At 39.9% G+C, this 18,403-nt stretch overlaps 2 protein-coding genes across 6 annotated transcripts in view; both read right to left on the reverse strand.

Annotated features, from left to right (window-relative positions):
- Window positions 1–4,416, reverse strand: part of ZFYVE16 (zinc finger FYVE-type containing 16) — a 32,262-nt gene extending 27,846 nt beyond the window's left edge. For 2 of the 4 annotated variants that reach the window (XM_084505162.1, XM_084505160.1), the window contains exon 1: window positions 4,299–4,416. The gene's annotated coding sequence lies outside the window, so the exon portion shown is untranslated. Of the gene's footprint in view, window positions 1–4,118; window positions 4,252–4,298 lie in introns of those variants that run through there. The other 2 variants (XM_084505163.1, XM_084505161.1) reach the window with 1 other exon arrangement.
- Window positions 4,417–4,596: 180 nt separating this feature from the next.
- Window positions 4,597–18,387, reverse strand: CCDC125 (coiled-coil domain containing 125). Of its 2 annotated transcripts, XM_084505169.1 has the most exons (12): window positions 17,635–18,387; window positions 16,894–17,253; window positions 15,221–15,279; window positions 13,765–13,851; window positions 12,988–13,065; window positions 12,191–12,276; window positions 9,732–9,814; window positions 8,749–8,864; window positions 8,005–8,112; window positions 6,567–6,738; window positions 5,067–5,200; window positions 4,597–4,941 (listed from the first exon to the last, which is right to left on the reverse strand). In XM_084505169.1, exons 2-12 carry the CDS (start codon window positions 17,159–17,161, stop codon window positions 4,792–4,794), a joined length of 1,341 nt encoding a protein of 446 aa, XP_084361295.1. In that variant the 5' UTR covers window positions 17,162–17,253; window positions 17,635–18,387; the 3' UTR covers window positions 4,597–4,791. The 2 variants fall into 2 exon arrangements, with proteins under 2 accessions (XP_084361295.1, XP_084361296.1); XM_084505170.1 differs by lacking the exons at window positions 15,221–15,279; window positions 16,894–17,253; window positions 17,635–18,387 and adding an exon at window positions 14,620–14,737.
- Window positions 18,388–18,403: the final 16 nt, after the last annotated feature.

The raw sequence follows: 18,403 nt of genomic DNA on the forward strand, positions 1-18,403 counted from the left end.
GTCCCTGTGCCATTCCTTAAATCACTGCAGTTATGGTTTGCTCAGTTACACATTCTGCAGAGCAAGAACTGACCTGGCTGATCTAAACATTTTTAATTTATTTATTTCCTTAGTTATTTTTCATCCAGATGAGGTCCTTGCATAGACACATTAAAAAAAAACTAACATGCCACCATACCAGAAGGGGCAGTGCACAAACAGGACACAACATTCATAACTCTGTCTGAGGTCTTACATCCTTCATGGTACAGGGAGACATGCAACTCGAGCCTCTTAATGGCTCCATTTTGTGTATTTTTTCCCCAAAGCTGAAAGATTTAAGTTTTAAGTACTGTTTAAATCACTGTCTGCCAAAGATTTTATGCTTTCACTTGAAGTTAAGTATTTATGTGCTAGGAGACTGGAAGATATATACCAGTGCTCCTCAAAACAGGAAAAAAAAAATCAAAGCATAAAATGAGTAGAGTACAGCATTAAACAGCTAGTTTCTAATGTCAGAAGTCATCTCAAAGAGCAAGCTTTATTTCAGAAAGACAAGCTTAGACCGGAGAACGTAGTTATGGTTAAATCGGTTAACTTAGTCTCTAAAACTGGTCTGTAAACTTTCTTTCACTGTATTAAACTGAGCCAATTAAATCTATTTCCTTATGAGTTTCACTTCCTACATTATGACTGAAGGACAAGGCCAGATGACGAGAGAAGCCTTGGAGTGATCACTCCAAGATCTTCAGCCAGAAGTATACAAAAGACAACTTTCAAACTCCACACATCCTGAACCACTGCAGATCAGCAACTCTCATCACACCATTTGTCCTTCTGTGTGTCTCACTTAATGGATGGACAATCTCACCAAAGAACAGGTCACTGAAGATCTCACCTTTTACCAGGGCTTCCAAGTACGTGGCATGGCAAAAGTACATTTTATTCCAGCCAGCAGCCTTCGTTTTGTTGATTATCCTTTAGCTTCAAGACAGAAAAACAGTTCTCCTTAATGTTTTACAAAAAGGCACACCAAGACAACTCTTGCCACTTCTCTAGGTAAATGTTTGGTTTCTTTCTAAACAAGCTTGCTGCCAGTCTTTCAGCTTTCAAAGCTTTTTTCTTATGCCATAATTACAGGATAAGCTTTCTTTATTACCTTACCCAAGTTTATTTAGTGGACGATTAACAACAAAACTGCTCAAACAGGCAGAATCCATCATGGTGAACTCAGGAAGCCAGTATCCCAAACAGCCAACAGTATCAGTGTTATTCTGTGGTAAATTCTGGAGGAACCAAACAGTCAGTACCGAGCACACATCAGCACCTGGTCAGACACCCTTCTTTCCCTGCAAGTTTAAAGTGCACAAATGGAAACAGTGCAGGTTTGCTTATGTTATTTGCCCAGTCAGAGGAGGCTTGGTCCCTGGCAAACTCCTAACACTGCACTTCGCATTGCACAGAGAGTGTATCTTAAGAAATGGAGGCAATGATTTTACTAAATAAGAATTGCTGCATGGTCATCTAGATGACATTATTTGCTTCTCTTGGGTAACAAGTGTGTCAATATACTAAAAAAATAAAATAAAAAAAAATGAGTATCTTTGTTTATAACCTTATAAATCACTTCTAATATAATAGGCACATACTCCAGTGTTCAAAAGGCACTTAATGTTAGGCAATTCTAAGTGCACTTCTATTTAAGTGAGAACATAATACACATGATTATTTGCCAGTTTTTAATTATTCTCTATCCTAGCAATCTATATTGTAGTTTATCAAAGACAGTGTCTCTAAATGCACAAAGTTAGTAGTTTTCCATTATGATTTGCACAGTAAAATTTATAAATTCATTACTACTTACTAACCAAAAAACGATTGTGACTGATGACAAGCAGTCTTTTGATATTCACAAATCCCTAAAAAACAGTTCCTGTAGTGCTTGATACATGTAGGCATTACCAGAGCTCAATCCACTCACAACCCATCATCCCTGCAGAATCCAGGCCTGCCGAAGGGGATCAGGTTTGGAGACAATGAAACACACGTGCACTCACACACACATACACAGAGCTCTTAATTCCTGAAAATTAGCCTCTTATTAAGACTGCTATTGCAGTCATCAGGAAAGTCTTTGTGCTCACTGCAAAGTTGCATTATTTCAACTCCATCACTGTGCTTACTCACTATACTTAAGAGTGACCAGAAACTAGATGCTTGAGGCTCTACAGAGAAAAAAAAAAAAAACAAAAAAACACAAACAACAAACCAAAACAACAAAACTAAACCATGCCAAAAACCTAAGGGTACAACTACCCGTGCAGCTGGTCAGCAATCAACATAACTGAGCAAAAGCTTTGGGAAAAGCTTAAGTGGTGTCAGATAAAAAATAAAATGATTCTTGCTGACCAATGCAACATATTATCCAACCAAAAAAGTGCAGGAGCTGCTGACACTGCAGATTTACTGGCTGAATTAGGGAATGAACATAAAAGTTAACAGAAGTTTTCAGGCACCTAAAAGAAAGCTGACATGGCACACTGCAAAACACTACACTGCCTTGCCTGAAGAGGGATATTTTGTTAGTTCAACAAAATTTCTTCAGAAAAACTACAATAAAAAGCCACCAACAGTATTATCACCAACAGCAATCAGACAACTTCAACATAACATCATATTCAGTTCCCCCCCCACCCCTAAATTTTGCTTTCACTCAGCCCCAGTAACACGTTATTTCTCTTCTGACCAGAAAACGGTACCATGCATGCCACAGAGAGAAAAGATGTCGCTGGATGTATTAGGTATATGTAGCAGGAGGCCTCTGTAAGAAGAGTCCAGCAGCTGCCCCACGTTAGATAAGGGCCAGTTTCAGCCAGCTCCAAATGGGACCTGCCACTGGCCAGAGCGAAGCCAGTAAGTGATGTTGGTTGAGCCTCTGGGACAACAGATTTAAGAAGAGGGGGAAAAAAAAATAGTTGCTCATCAGCAGCTGGGAGAGAGGGGTGCGAAGCAGCCCTGCAGCCCCCAGGTGAGTGCAGCAGGAGGGCAGGAGGTGCTCCTGGCAGGCAGGCAGCAGCAGTTCCCCTGCGGGCTGTGCAGGGAGAGGCCCCTGGTGGAGCAGGCTGTCCCCCTGCAGCCCATGGGTCCCACATGGAGCAGATCTCCACGCTGCAGACCCCCATGGGTGGAGGAGCCCCCGGTGGAGCAGGTGGATGTGGCCTGGAGGAGGCTGCGGCCCATGGAGAGCCCCTGCAGGAGCAGGCCCCGGGCCGGAGCTGCAGCCCGTGGAGAGGAGCCCCCGCAGGAGCAGGGGGTCTGGGGGGAGCTGCTGCCCACCCGTGGGGGACCCGTGCTGAGTCTGTTTTGCCTGTTACAATAACTGTTGAGTGATCTCCCTGTCCTTCTCTCAACCCTTGAGCCCTCTTCATCCTATTTTCTCCCCGTTTCGCTTTGAGGAAGTGGAGTGAGAGAGCGGTTTGTGGTGGAGCTGGGCTGCCCAGCTGGGTAAAACCAGCACACTGGACAATTACTGATTTTCAGCAGTGCTCTATAGCACATCAGCGGCACCAGCGCAGCTGAAGAATCCACTTGCCCAACTGAACAAACACATCTCTCACACGCTGCACACAATGCCACCGCTATTGGCTGTATCAGCTTTTATTATTTAGCTGTAGAAACTGAGTCATGAGAACGTGATGGCTATTACATCAGGTCTGAAGTATCATCCTCCAGACAAAGGAAATCAGTGCTCTCCCAGCACACTCATATTTTCTGGTTGGCGTGATTAACGATCAGATTAGAGGTACTGGACGACCTAAGCAGCAGACGCTCATAGCATCTGGACATTTCTCCTAAGCACGCTAATAACCACTTCTCTACCGCTGTAGTTTGCATCTGAATACAGACTGACAATGTTTACCAGTTTATCCAGAAGCCTTAAATCACTTCATGCCTCAACCAGAGCATTATAACCATTATATTCAGCATCCTGTAGCTAAGGCAAGGGAACAGCAGCACGGATACCACTGAATGCGAGCACCTCATCCCCCTGAGCAGCAAGGGGACCGCACAGCCTGCGAGCCGCACCCCACACCGACACAGACCGAGGGTTTTTGCTCCGTTTCCCCAAAATACCACACCTGGGCGCCCCGGAGCCTGCCCTCACCGATGAAGGGAGCCCCTCGCTCCCTTCGCCACCGCTCAGGACGCGCTTACGGCCGGGGGAAGCAAAGGGACGAGGCACCCACCGCCCACCAGGAGAGCCCCGACACGGCGACAGACGACGGGCGAGAGCCTCCCCCCTTCCCCTCAGCCCTCACCTCACGGGCGGCGGCTCCGGGACGGCGGCGCCCCTTGTTTGCGCGGCCGCTGGGCGCATGTGCGGGTCCCGCCCCTGGCGGCGGCGGCGGCCGCCATCTTGTGGGGCTGCGGAGCGCAGGCGCGGGGCAGCGCCGAGATGGCGCCTGCGCCCCCGCCCGGCGAGGGGGAGTGCATCTGTGTTGCGGGGTTTATTTTATTTTTTTTTACTTAGTCCGTAACATCCGTGTTTAAAAAACAAACAAACAAAGACACATCATCTGTGTTAAATAAAAAAAAAAAAGACACAACATCCGTATATAAAAAAAGCAAAACTTCATTTTTATTCGCCTGACGCCTGTATTGGAAGGACAGCGGTTCCTCACGAGCCGCGTTCTTCATGGGGCGCAGTCTCTGAGGGCCAGGAGTGCGGTTCCCAAAGCACTTTGTGAATCTGTTTCACTCAGAAGCTGACAAAAGTCCATGCTGGGTGATGACATTGTGGCAGCCCAGGGGTCAGGGTCCCGACGGCCCCAGGGGCTGCCCTGCTTTGCCTTGGTGTCCGTCTGTACCTTCTGCCCAAGCCTTCTCCTTAAGCTCCATGGCACGGGCTAGCATGTAACTGACCTTCCTCTGATGAGCCAAGGCCTCCTCTTTGTCGTTTATCTGCATGTTGATTTAAAACAGAAAGAGAGGAAAGAAGTTGTAAGAACAAGGCAATCCGTGTAAATCAACAATTACGTTTGTTCTAGGGAATCGTGCTGACTATTAAATAAAACAAAAAAACTAACCAAATCTATTAATATCTTCAGGATCTCATGAGGGTTGTCTAGTTCTTCAACTTTCCTACTGTCCATGTCTGATGAGAGCAGGCTCGATAATTTCTGTCCGAGATTATTCTTGTTCCCTTGTAACTTGACAGACCCTAAGGAAAAGTATATAAATTATGGAAATGCTTAAGAGAAAAGCTGCTTTGGGACAAAATGGGCATGCATAAAGCTGAACTCCAAGCAACGTCTCTAAAAGGGCACTGCAAGCTACAGCTGGTACTGTACATAATACGGCAAGTTATTTGCGTGCAGCACCACCCTTGCTGTCTCTTAAAGACTAAATGGACTTTTCATCTTTGACTTTGGGCAAATTGAAAATAAAAGTTCTTTTTGCCATATGAAAATTAAACTTTGGTTCTAACTAAATGGCAATTCATGGTAATGTGTTTTTAAGCAGTTGGTAGCCTAAAAAAATACATTTCTTTAGCACAACTTGTTAAATTTGTAAGATTTATAAAAAGATTAAAATACATTAAAATTACAAAATGCTGGTATCACACTATAGAGCTTCATAATAATGACATCGGTAAAAGGGAAACAGACACTGAAGACGTATCCTGTCTTGCTTCCTGGGGTGCCCAAGGAATCCAGAAGACCCACAAAACTTATAAACCTGGCACATTACAGGTCAATAGCTAACACAAATACATCCTGAAATGCATTCTACTCCTCAATTCTATGGTATTGACCATGAAATAAATATTTAAATATTTCTCTTTATGCTTTTCCTTAAAAAGAAAAGGATAATGACAAGTCTTCCTCTTTTACAAAGGGATTTGTAATTCATGGATCATCATGCTAATGTAGTAGTAGTGTACATGTAGTAGTAGAAGAAGAAATACTAGTGAAAGGAAATATGTAATGAAAAACTGAAAATTTAAAAATAATTGTATTCAGTATTTCAGAAAAGGCTCGGTAGATATCTTTTTGCACTTCTCCTTCCCTAAGTCTTACATATAATAAAAAATAAATAAAAATGTTGATAACATCTTGAACAGACAGGCTAAACTTTCCAGATGCTACCTTTCTTTTGTGCTGTTTTCATGAGATCTTTAATATCTAGAATATTATTGTCATCCTGGATAAGTTTATTTATTCTAGCATGATTTAACTCAGATAATTTAGTTCACGAGCATGTAATAAGAAAGGCTACATTAAAAGGTAGACTAGTAATACCAACATCCTACTGTAGTTTTTGTTTTATGATTACTATAATAGTCCACCTATACCCAGACATCCTGCATTACATGAGAAACTTCTGGTAGTAGTTTGTGAACAATGTGCTGCACTGCTTAGCGTATTTATGGTTTTCACATTGTTCCTTTTTTCTGGGGTTCAGAAGTCTCAGTAAGCAATTAAACTACAACTGTGTACTTGATGCAATAAAAGGCTGCCTGTGCCCCTTTGTCAACTGACTTCTTTTCTATTTGACTGTTACTGATACATAACATGCCCAGTTACCATCCTCTTTCAGACGTTTCCAGTTTATAAATTTTGTTCCCTTTTTAATCTTTATCACTTCCGCAAGCCTCTGAGCTTGGTCCTTTCGCTGCATTAACTGCTGTTCGAATGCAATTCTGAAGGCATCTGCCATTATATAAGCTTCATCTTTACTCTTCTTCAGAAGTTCGATCTGTTTTTGATTAAGAGAAAATGTGAAGTATATTAAGCAATTTGGAAGCAATCATGGATTTAAAATGTAAGTTAAGAGGCAGACTAAAGCCACTAATGCAGTTCAGCACTTTCATATTACCAGGCCACCACAGTGGTTCCCAAGGCAGACCTGTGACCATAAAAGGGTACTGATGAGCAACCAGGCAAATTTTACATATATCTAATTGGGGAAGTAGTATAAAACCAGACTAAATGGTTTCTTGTTACATAAAGAGATATGTTTTGAAGTGTGTATTTAAGTCCGTACCCTTTTCTACGCATGTACCTGACACCACCTACACACTGCATTAGCTATGCTGCTGGTGGTGCCTACTTATCTCTGCACATGCAGACCAGCTTGTTCTGTACCAGTATGCAGATCAGCAAAATAAAAATAAAAATAAAATAAAAAAACAAAAATGCATAATAACCCTGATACAAAAGAGGTATGAAAAGTATTAAAGAGGTGGTTGATGCCTCATGCCTGTCTAAGAGGCATCTGGACAATGCTCTTACTGATAAGTTTTAATTTGGGGTCAGCCCCAATGTAGTCTGGTGGTTGGACTCAGTCTTTGGAGGTTCCTTCCAGCTGGAACTATTCTATTTTGCTCCACTTATTTTTAAAATCCGTATGTCAGTGGGAACTTCTGCACTAGGACAGTGAGTAAGGTTACCACACTTGCAGGTTCAAATACAAATCAGAAGAAAAATTCTTCTTTCTAAAAATATAGATTTACTAAATTTAAAATTTTAAAAAATAAAAATAAAATTTACTAAAACTTTAAGGGCTTGAAAATAATTTTATTTCTTTATTTGTGATGTAATTACACCGTGACCTAGCTAGATGAGCAGTTGTTTGAATGCTGATGTCAACGCAAGGGAGTGGTGTAATGGGGTGGAATGCACTGACAGGAAAGGGAAGAGGAAATTATCCTTTTCAGTGGAAGTCCACACTCACATTGTGTACACATTTACAGAGTGTAATACATTTTGAGTGTGTATATTTTCATATTAAAAATACGAGTGGAAGAAAACTGAACAAGATTTACTTTTTTTACTAGTAGATTTTAAAAATCATAATCACAGTTTTATATTAGCAACAATCAAGGCATCACAAACAAACATTATTTCTGGGATGCATTCTTGTTTTAAAACACATCAGTTTGTGTAAGGATATTATTTTTTTTTTAGCACATTTGTTTTTCTGACCTCTCTACTTGTTTATATCTAAGTCAAGCAGCATTACCTCTTGCTTGAGATGAAGAAGTTGTTTTCGAGTGACAGCTGCCATTTTAGCACAGGAACAAGGTTGCCCCCCAGAAGTATTGCAGGTGCAGGCTCCAAGAACTGCCAGCTTAAAATCCAAAACAAATCACCAGTTAAGTATCAATGAACACACCACAATGCAGGAGATGCCAAATGACTTAGCAAAAAACATTCTGAAGCTACAGAGGGAATGTAAGGGTCAGGGGAACCATGCTACAAAGATTCAGGCATGATTTCTTTTAACTCACAATGACGCATGTCAAGTGTATTTTTCAGCACTAATCTCATATCTGACACTAATGTACTTTTTGTGAATCTAAATATGCCCGTTAGGTGTTCCAATCTGAACTCACTGCTACAAAGGCAGCAGAGGAGGTGGGCTTTAAAAGTCTTCTGTTCAGTACTTATCTGCAAAGCAATGCTCAAGAAAATCAAGGTGAAACAGTAGTGTGCTTATACATGAGAAGAGCCACAACTGCATTCCGGTAAATCTGTGTCAATACATCCCTGTAAACACTGCTCCCCTCCAGCTTTCACCTTGAAGCAGGTATCAAAGAAATAAAGTCCTACACTGTGCTCTTGCCAGCCTGAGCACTTTTGGAAAGGTTAATAAATGCATTGTATCCTAGAGCCTGCTTTTTATATTGTAAAGGAAGAAAGTTTAGAATGCAGATTTTTGCACACCTTTGAACCAGCCATTTTGAAAAACACAGTTCGTACTTACTTCAAGACCAGTAATATCTGTGATGTCGCTTCTGTTCAGGGACATGTTTTCCTGAACAACCTTCTGTTTGTTCACATCCAGCATTGCAAGAAATTCCAAGCACTGCTGATTCAGGACTATGAAATAAAGGAGGAAAATAATTGAAAAGTCTGCTGTTCTGATTTTCTTATTTTCATAGTTTTCAACTAGAGCCAAATGAAGCAGTTTTATTGTATAAGCATCTGGGGAATACGATGAGACCACGTAGATGTACAAACTCAGATCCCACTTGTTTTTAATTCTGTCTTTTCCTAGAGCTGATGAGCCATTTACAGAGATATGGTCTCAAATATTACTTTTCCATTATGTGCTCATGTCTTTTTTCCACTTACAACTAAGGCAGCAGACTTTTTTTTTTTTTTTTTTTTTTTTTTTTTTGAAACCAAAAATAAGGGAAAGGAGCTTTAGATGTGTGAGATGTATGACCCAACCCAGCATGGGCATATCATACAGTTTGGAAAACTCCATTATAAAGTTGACAAGCTGAATACCTCAAAGTTTTTGCTATAGGAATCTAGAGACATTAGAAGTGTGTATCTCCAGTAATGACTTTAATTGTAGCTGAAGCATTCCGTGGCTTTCCTGGCCTGTTGCTCCCTCCTTACGGATCATGAACAGCAACACAAGAGGTTGTTTCCCTCCACACCCACTGTGTCACCAAGCCAGTGAGATAAGATGGGTCTGTTTCTTTCAGACCCGATCTACTTTTTATGCTACATCCACCCTGACTTTTCCTATCATTTAATATGTTTTTTCCAGTTAGAGTGACAATGTGAAAAGAGTAACAAACAGTACTTGTCTATTTAAAGAGATTTGCTGCATATCCACTAATACCAGTTGTCAGTAAAAAGAGACTTGTCCTGATGGAAAGCTTTATTCATAGTTAACTTCTGAGTTATTCCAGAGCAACAATATAGTAAGAGGAACAGTGGCTGATGGCTTACTTGCATTTTCAGACTTAAGAGTTTTAACTTCCTCAGTTCTCAGTTTCAATGCTTCTTTAAGAGCTGCGTTTTCACAATATATCCTGCAGAATTTAGAAAAAGGCTGTATCATCTTTGAAATGAATATTTAACAAAATGGGAAATTAAATGAAGAGAAAAAAAAATATTAGCAGGTTAAAATATATCTACTATTTCTACAAATTAAAATTAGGATTACTAAAAATAATAGAGAAAAAAATGAAAATTGAAAATAGTTGAGTGTTCAGTTTGAGAAGGTCTTACACATATATATCATCACTTTCCTCGCTTGTAATTTTTTAAGGAAAAAAAATCTACTATTTTTCTGTAATAATATCTAAATATAATAAGTGGCATGTTGCTAGGTCTGAATCTGCTAGTCAGGGCCAGTAAACTACCTGAAATTATCTTTAGCCAGCTTTCTGAAAAAAATAGGCAAGAATGACATTTTACATACCCAGCATTTTTTGATGGGAGATTCTCATTAAAAACTAATTAGCTCCCCTCTGCCTGGTCAAGCAGAGGAAAATAACTAAATATTCTTAACAATGCACAGTACAGATTGCACAGGGGCTGGTGACCACAGCACACCTGAGGGACTCTGCGTAGGCTTGGTATGACTGGCGCTGAACCCAGGCTAAGAAGTCAGGCTATGCCACACCGGCTTCTGCAGGGTCACTCCCAGTTATTCAGGCTGCAGTTGGCTCTGCAGGAGCAAGAGCAAGAATCTCTGCATTCATGTGGAGGTTTCTCTACAATCCAGATAACACACACTGTTCAAACAGGCTGACCTTTATAATAAAACCACACCCACAACCAATTTAATTGTGTCCGTGTGTGCTCAAGTGAAAGTTAAAAAAAAAAAAAAAAAAAGGCAATAAAAAAAATCATTTGCATGAAAGCACATCATGCCCCAAACTTCAGAGCTTAACAAGAGATGTGTTTAGGTACCATTAGAAACTCATAAAAATCATAATTACCATTAGAAACTCAATAAAATTTGTATTGTAAGCCTCTGAAACACTTGCTAGCAATCTCTTGCTTCCTTGAAAACAGGAAATTGTTATTGGACATATGACAATATGGCTTGGGTCTCAATTTTAGAAAGTAAACTTCCTGTAGTCATAATACTCTTGCAAAGAACAGCTATACTTTTCAGCATTGCAAACTGAGAACATTCAACAGACATTTATAATGCATTTTGCCATTTTTCTATTCAACAGGATATGCTTCCAGGAAATCTGAAGTCCTAAATGTTACAGCAGTATACAATTTTTGGTGTATCTCTTCAGCTGCCAGTAAATGCAGCATACTGTGACTTCATGTTTTTGTTTAAAGCTAAATAATAACTTGGAGTATTTCCTTTGAATAAAGAAAGGGAAATACACATTATTCTCATCCTAGTGTATCAGATATCTGAAAACCTTTTTGCAGAGGCTGCAGTTCATGTCTTTAGCTCATAGCTTGCAGCTTTCTGAAGCTCAGTCTCTAGCTTCCAACAATTAACAGTAAGTTTGTTACTCACAGCTATCTCACACCTCTTGCAACTTTCCTGAGTCCACAAAGCCAAGTGGTTTTTCAGAAAGGATTCCTTGACATTGCAACTATGTTAAGAGGTGAACAAGATACAAAATCTTAGCAAAACTCTTCTTACAAATTAATAGTTTTTTTTGTTTGTTTGTTTGTATTTTCTTTGATTCTAAGTATGAAAGTTTTAAATAAAAAATTCCACTAAAATAATTATAACTCTGATGTCTAGAGGTCAGACATACTATATGCACATTTAAATAAGTGAGGCTGTTGGTCACTTTTTCAATGTCTGTTATTTCATTATTAGTTTAGTGCCTCTGGCTTCTTCTGCTTGCCTATCTATACCTTCAGTCCACCCAGAATAATTCTTACTTAAACAAAGAACCAGTTGATCTGCCTCTCTCAAAAGCATTGAATTTTACCTGTACTTAGTCTCATACCTACAACGCAAGAAAGTAAAACAATGATTAACCAGCAAACGATATTTCCACAAGCAAGCACATACCATTATTTTCCATGCCTCATTTACACTTAAAGTAAACAGAGACAGTCTGGTTCCTGCTAGCTAACATAATAAAGTAAAAGGATGAAAATGAAAACTGAACCTAGCAAAGCCAGCCTAAAAGACTTTAGCCAGCTAAAGAATTGAGGCTTATTAATTTTAGTAGTTGTAACTGAAAAATACATATCTGACTAACATGAAAATTAAATTCATCTTCCCAAATTGTGAAGGAAATTTTGAAAGAAAAAACAACAAACAAAACAAACAAAACAAAACAAACAAACCCACCACCAGGACCAGAAGACCTGATGAAGCAAACTTGGAACGAGATGAAGATGACATATAGCATAAAATGCAGTTTAAAAAAAAAAAATAGAAAGAATAAAGAAACACAGCATAAGTTAAATACCTGTCATATTTTTCTGTCCATGTATCTTCTATGTTTTTAAATCTATCCTGATCAAATTCAATTTCCCATTGCAAAATATTTATTTCCTGTAGAGACGAAACAAACCAGCAGAAGTTCGTTATAATCCTCAGAATGGAAGGAAGAAATGGAACAGCTGGTGCTGTATTTGGCACTGACAGAGACTAAGGTGACCAACAGTAACTACAATCTATGTCTTTTAAAATAAATTTGGCAGCAGACAACAATGAGTTTCTGCGTCACTAACCTATTTGTTCCAGACCATGCTGAACGCGCTAATGCTTGTACTGGCTTATGACAAAAGCAAACCCATGCTGTCACGTTTCCCTCTTCCATTACTGTTCTGTGGAAAGGCCACATAGAAAGAGAAATAGAACTCCGTTTAATGAAGTAGCTCAAAGCGTTCCTCCTCCTCATCTTCCCAATTAAAATAGGGTATTCATTTCTTAGACTTGTTTGGAAGATCAAGGTTAACTCAGAAATAATACAACTCAGTACCAACAACTGTGAATCTCACAACACAGACCAATTGAAAACACAAACATATTTCCAGTATCTCGCAGTTATTATTTGTACACAGTGTAGCTGGAAAACATCTAGATCAAGAGTGATACATTGACATTTTACCTTTCCACTTAAAAATAGAATAGTTGGGGGAAAAAAAATGAGCTAATGGCAGATTGCGATAGATTTAAATAAACAGCATGATCACCCCTTATTGTGATAAGTGATGAACTTCTATGATTTTGTGCCAGTTTAAAGGAAACCTGCACCCTTACCTTTTCTAAAGTTCTCTTTTCTTCCTCAGTTTTTTGAAGCATTGCTTTTGTATGACTAGTGGCTTTATTAAATACTGCCTAAAAAAAAAATAAAAAGGCACAACTGTCAAATACTGTAATTAAATAAGGCCCAATATTCAGTTGTACATCAATACAAGTCCATGCTCTTGGTTAACCAAGAGTGTGTTGAATTTCAAACATCAGCAATTACCTTATAAGTCCCCATGGGTTCTAATTTTAAGATACTAAATAGCTACACAGCATAACAAACTTGTGTTTCAATCCCCTAGGCTCTTACTGAAGAACAGCACATGACTTAGAAAGAGATCATGTCTGCAAGGACTGTCCACAAAATCAGCTCTCAGAAAATGTGGTTACAACATACCTATACCTTGATCTAGGTTTGACTTATTACAAGTGTCTGAGGGTAGAACCTGCAGAACTATAAACGGATTATGCAAGTATGCAGTTGATTTCAACACCATGCATTATGACAGTGAATAAAATATAACAATCCTGGAATCCTCAAGGATAAGTTACTGAGAATTTGCTACAGCAGTAAAGTCTTCTTAAGTAACTGTGATGATTTCATGCAGAAAAAGTAGTAAATTGTAAGGGCCTAGTCTGTGCAGACTTGCAGACTCAACGTTTTTACCATATAGCCCTAGGAAGACTTTAAGTTTTGCAGGATTTAATGAAGAGAGGCAGAAAGATTTATTTATTTATTTATTTTTCCTTTACTACAAGGTAAGCAGAAAATTTCTGAACAACTCCTACCATGCTCTGCAGAATTCTTAGGGCTTCTTCTTTTCCTTCAAGCTGTCTTTGAGAAGCTTCAAGCTCAACTTTCAAAATTTCAACTTCCTGAAGCAAAATAAAACAGGCACACTAGGTAAAAGTCAAAATAATCCTGTTAAAAACTCAAGTATAACAGCAATGTAAATTTGCCTTCCCTCCAAAAAAAAACCTCTCATTCTGTTTTTATCCTCTTCGATTCTTTTCTAATAGCTTGCTTGTGATGAAATGTTAACAGCACGTGCTAGCGCAAAATCCTTAAAGAATAATACTTGCGATTTTTCGTTCTCTTCTCTTCCAGTGTATTCAGGAAAACAAAACAAAGCACTAAATATTGCAGTTCTGCCTTGCTAAAGAAGTTGTATATACCAACATAGGCCTAGAGCATTTACATTAAGTGAGCAAACGGAATAAATTTCTTTATACATGCAGCAGAAAGAAAATATACTATAAACATTAATAGCACTTAGGACTTATTATATATTTATAATATGACGTATTATGAAATATTATACAAAATATCTGTACTCTATAGAATGGATATCATACCAGGACTATCTGTTACATTACCTGTCCAAAACAAAAGAACAGCTAAAATGAGATACATTCCTGATCCAGTCATGCCTTTAAGCAACATTCCTCCCTTTAGAAGAAGGTGGTTTTTCAATTTTCAAGAGGTCAAAGAAAATTCACTACTTCGTATAGTGATTTTTGCTTAACCTGTATGTAGGTCCCTTGATTGTTCATCTGTGGCTATCCAAAACATCTTTCATAGGTCTTCTAGTATTTCAGCAGTTGATACTGGGATTATATCTGTGGGCAGTGCCAATTTATTACCTTCATTGTATTGAAAATTAGTAAGGTTCCTGGACATTTTAAGTTGCTCTGCAGTACAGGTTCTTTGTAGGACAGCTTAAAGGCAGCTTAAAAGTGCCATATCATGAGGTATTTTGAGGTGAAAGAATACAGTAAAGGTGAAGTATATGTTTTTACAGCTGAGATCACTCTGGTATTTCTGTCTGTACTGATACCAACACAATTATCTGCAGTAAAATTAAAAACATAGGAGTTGACTAGCTTTTGGTAAAAATGTATATTAAAAAGCCAAAGACTATCCAGTTTACTCTTCAGATTTTCAGGCACAAACCTCAATAAAAACGAAAAACTGCTAGAAAAGGAACACAATCCCTCTAATATTCTCTACACCTTTAAAAATACTTTTTCCCCCTAAAAATCCAGAGTATAAACTGCATCACACACTACGATTCCCTAGCATAAAATTGAATTAGGCTTCCAAGTAGTACATGAGTTTCAAGAACCCGATTCCATCCAAGATTCTGACCACGCAAACATCTGCCAAAGTAACACTGTGCTTTACTTCGATACATTAAAATGAAATGCAGATTTCAAGAACAGCATACCTGGCAGTGTTACTAACCTCTAGAGCTTCTCGAAGTTGTTGCTTCAGTTCTTCATTTGACATTTCAGTACTGGATTCTGTAAGATTGATAGGAGATACCAGAATATGAGATACTAAAACAGTTACAAAAGAAAACACGAGAATTTGCTTTAACCTGAAAACAGGAAACATGCAGAGATGATTTTCTTTTTTTTTTTTTTTTCCTCCTGGAGCTAATAAGCAGATCTAAGAAATACATAAATCCTAAACTCAAACATTGTTCCATGGTTAAAGAAGCCAAATGGAAAAAAATAAAAATCATAGAGAAATCTAAAATAAGGTCAATTTCAAGGTTAAAATTTGCATTTAGAAATAAAAACAAACTTGTGATCTCTCCTCCCAAAATAATTTAATTTTTTAGATTCCTTTTAAATTGAAACTATTCTTCAGCTGCACCTGACACTACAGTAGCTAGTGCAATTCAGAAGTCAGGCCAATGTTTAAGATACTGAGATGAAGTACAGTGGTCTACTCTGCAGGATTCAGTGTTTATCTAAACTAGTGGTTCCTATTGGCACCATTTTTCCTTAAACTGAGCAGCACAGAACTATATTAACATGCAGCCTCCTGCTAAATCCAAGTCACATTCATGTGGGATTTAGTCGTGCTTTCCGGGATAGCGCTGTGTGGACAATCTAGGTGAACAACCTAGGCCCAAGACAGCAGGAGCACTGACAGGAGTACAGTGAGACCAACTGGAATTACGTTGCTCTTGTAACATCTTCTCACTGACACTACTAAAACCTACAGAGAATAAAACTACATGGCTTAGTTTACTGCAGTGCGTAGAGAAGATAGTGTGGACTTGCTGCAAAGGAGAGAAATAAGCAAGTGTTATGGAAATACTTCAGTCAAAGCACTAAAAATGCAAAGCAGGGAAGCGAAAGTGTAAAGAACATCACTGCCTGTACCTGATTTTATTTAAAGCAGCACTTCTTCACAAGAAAAAGTGAATGCCAACACTGAGATAGCAGAGATGTACAGGACCTTCTTAACCTTAAAACTATGCCAGTTCATAAATTTCAACTAAATAACAAACAGGATTTTGAATATTTAGCCCTAAATTTTGGATGCAGTCTCTGGGAAGATACATTCAGATCAGAAATCCAAACAAATCCATTAAAATTAATATACTTACATATACATATATATGTGTATAATGGATATACATACATATACACATATACATACATGTATATTAAATCTAATAATAATATATATACACACACACGTGTATGTATGTGTGTAGAGAAAAATGAAGCTGCTCTTTACCACAGGTTGTCACTTTCAAAGGCAAAACTAAATACCAGGAAGGGCTGTTTCACACTAAGTAGGACCACAGCCCTAGCGGCTGGAAGGCCATTTCGGGAGGAAGAGCTTGGGGCAGAGATGACTTCGCTGCCTTGGTTACACCGAGTATCTCCTCCGTGCCCTGTTCACGGCCCTGACAGGACAAGACTTGAGGGCCACGCAGTGGCAGACCCCAGGAGGCACGTGCTGAACATGTGCCTGGCATCCTCTGCAGCTTCAGAGGGTTTTGGCAAGCAGTTCACGCTAAATTTGATGATGCCTCGTGAAGTAGCTCGGCTGCCCCATTTTGCCAAGGTGCATAATTTCCTCAGGGTGAATAATCGACTCCGAATTAGCCTTACCGGAGCTCTTTTGTTGGGTCAAACCAGTAACGGGGGTTTTGGATGATCCGTCGTAAACGCTGTTCCTCTTGGAGCAGGGAAGAGCAGCTTCGTTTTCTTCCACTCTCTTCGTTGACAGGAAACTTCTGCAAGCCTTTCCAGACCCCTTCCTGGATCTGGACGGATAGCTTTGCGCGTCCTCCCCTTCGTATGCAGCAGCTCCAGGTCTTCTCCCCAGCCCGTTTCCCAAGTCCCCGCATGCCATGTCATCCTCTTCGGCTTCCTCCATCTTCCCTTCCCCCTGCTTTGTTCGCTTTCTCCCCCTTTTAACCGGGCGTGCCCGCGTGGACAGCGCCCCTTCCCCGCCAGCAGGTAACCCACCTGGAGAAACAAAACCCGCCTCGTCATTAAAGCAAAAAAAACACACCACCAAAATGAGAAAAAACCCAAAGCTTTCAGCATGTGGCTGCTCCCCGATACCTGTCCCGCCTCCCTGGTGGTGCAGAAGGCGGCCAGCCCCCCCAGATCTCCCCCAAATCTCCCCCAAATCCCCCTTGCTCTGCTCGCTGTCGGCCCCGTGCTCCCGGGCACGGCTCGGCACGGCCCCGGTGTCCGTGTAGGGCAGGGCAGGGCTGGCTGCGGCTCCTCCCGTGTTTTCCTGCTCTGCACACAGCCACCCTTGCATGCAAAGCAGGTTTTGGGAACAGTTTCGAGTTCTCCCAGCTTCGCGCCTTCATTTATTTTTTCCATCCATGCCCTCACCCTTAAAAAGTGCTGCTCAAAAGGAGTTTTTTTTTTTTTTCCCCAGTGTTTGGTCCCGATCCAGCAAGGAAGCTCCAGATTTCTCCCACCAATTCCACTCACGGTCCTGGTGCACGTGGGTTGATTTGCTGATGTGCTAACAGCACCTGAAGATGCTCTGCAGAAAGACTTTTGCCTCCTCTCAAACACTCCTGTCAGTCTCACCAAACTTCAATTAAAAAGATAGGATCTAAAACACGTAACAACAACACTCTTTACCAGGAATCAGTTTTACTGTTCAAGCTCACAGATATAAAAAGTTTATTTATCACTGGGACAGGCGACAGAGAATGCTGAGACAAAAAGGAAAAAGCAAGCCTGCAGCTTGCTATTCTTCGCTACTGCAGGGACAGCCAAGGTTTCCTTACACCATGAATAATTCCATTTATACACAGCTCTTTCAGCAAGGTCACAACTCTTCCCTCAAAAAATGAAGCACTGTCCTTAAAATCTATCACCTCTCACCCTATATTAGCCTGCACACAGTCGAGTATATGTAGTGGAGCTTAGCAGTTCGAAGTTTGGCAATTCAGAAACTGATTATTGTTCAGGACACTGACTGATCTACCCATTGGAAACTGAATGCTCCTTAATATAAAGGATTTTACAGTTTTCTTAGTAGGGAAAAAAAAAAAAAAAAGCTAGGTTTCAGTTTTGTTCCTCCTACTAACGGCAACTGCGTCGTTATCCTCTTTACACTCTCTGCTCAGTTTTTACTCTGGTGTCAGTT

This window comes from Aythya ferina (assembly GCF_964211825.1).
Source record: "Aythya ferina genome assembly, chromosome: Z".
Classification (NCBI taxonomy): domain Eukaryota; kingdom Metazoa; phylum Chordata; class Aves; order Anseriformes; family Anatidae; genus Aythya; species Aythya ferina.

Bases quoted from the DNA above. Each gene is read 5' to 3' on its own strand.
- CCDC125 (XM_084505169.1), bottom strand. From the start codon at position 17,161: ATGGAGGAAGCCGAAGAGGATGACATGGCATGCGGGGACTTGGGAAAC. The intron at 15,280-16,893 runs GTAAGGCTAATT...TCAATCTTACAG, and splicing joins GACCCAACAAAAGAGCTCCG to AATCCAGTACTGAAATGTCA. The intron at 13,066-13,764 runs GTAGGAGTTGTT...TTTTTTTTTTAG, and splicing joins TAAGAATTCTGCAGAGCATG to GCAGTATTTAATAAAGCCAC.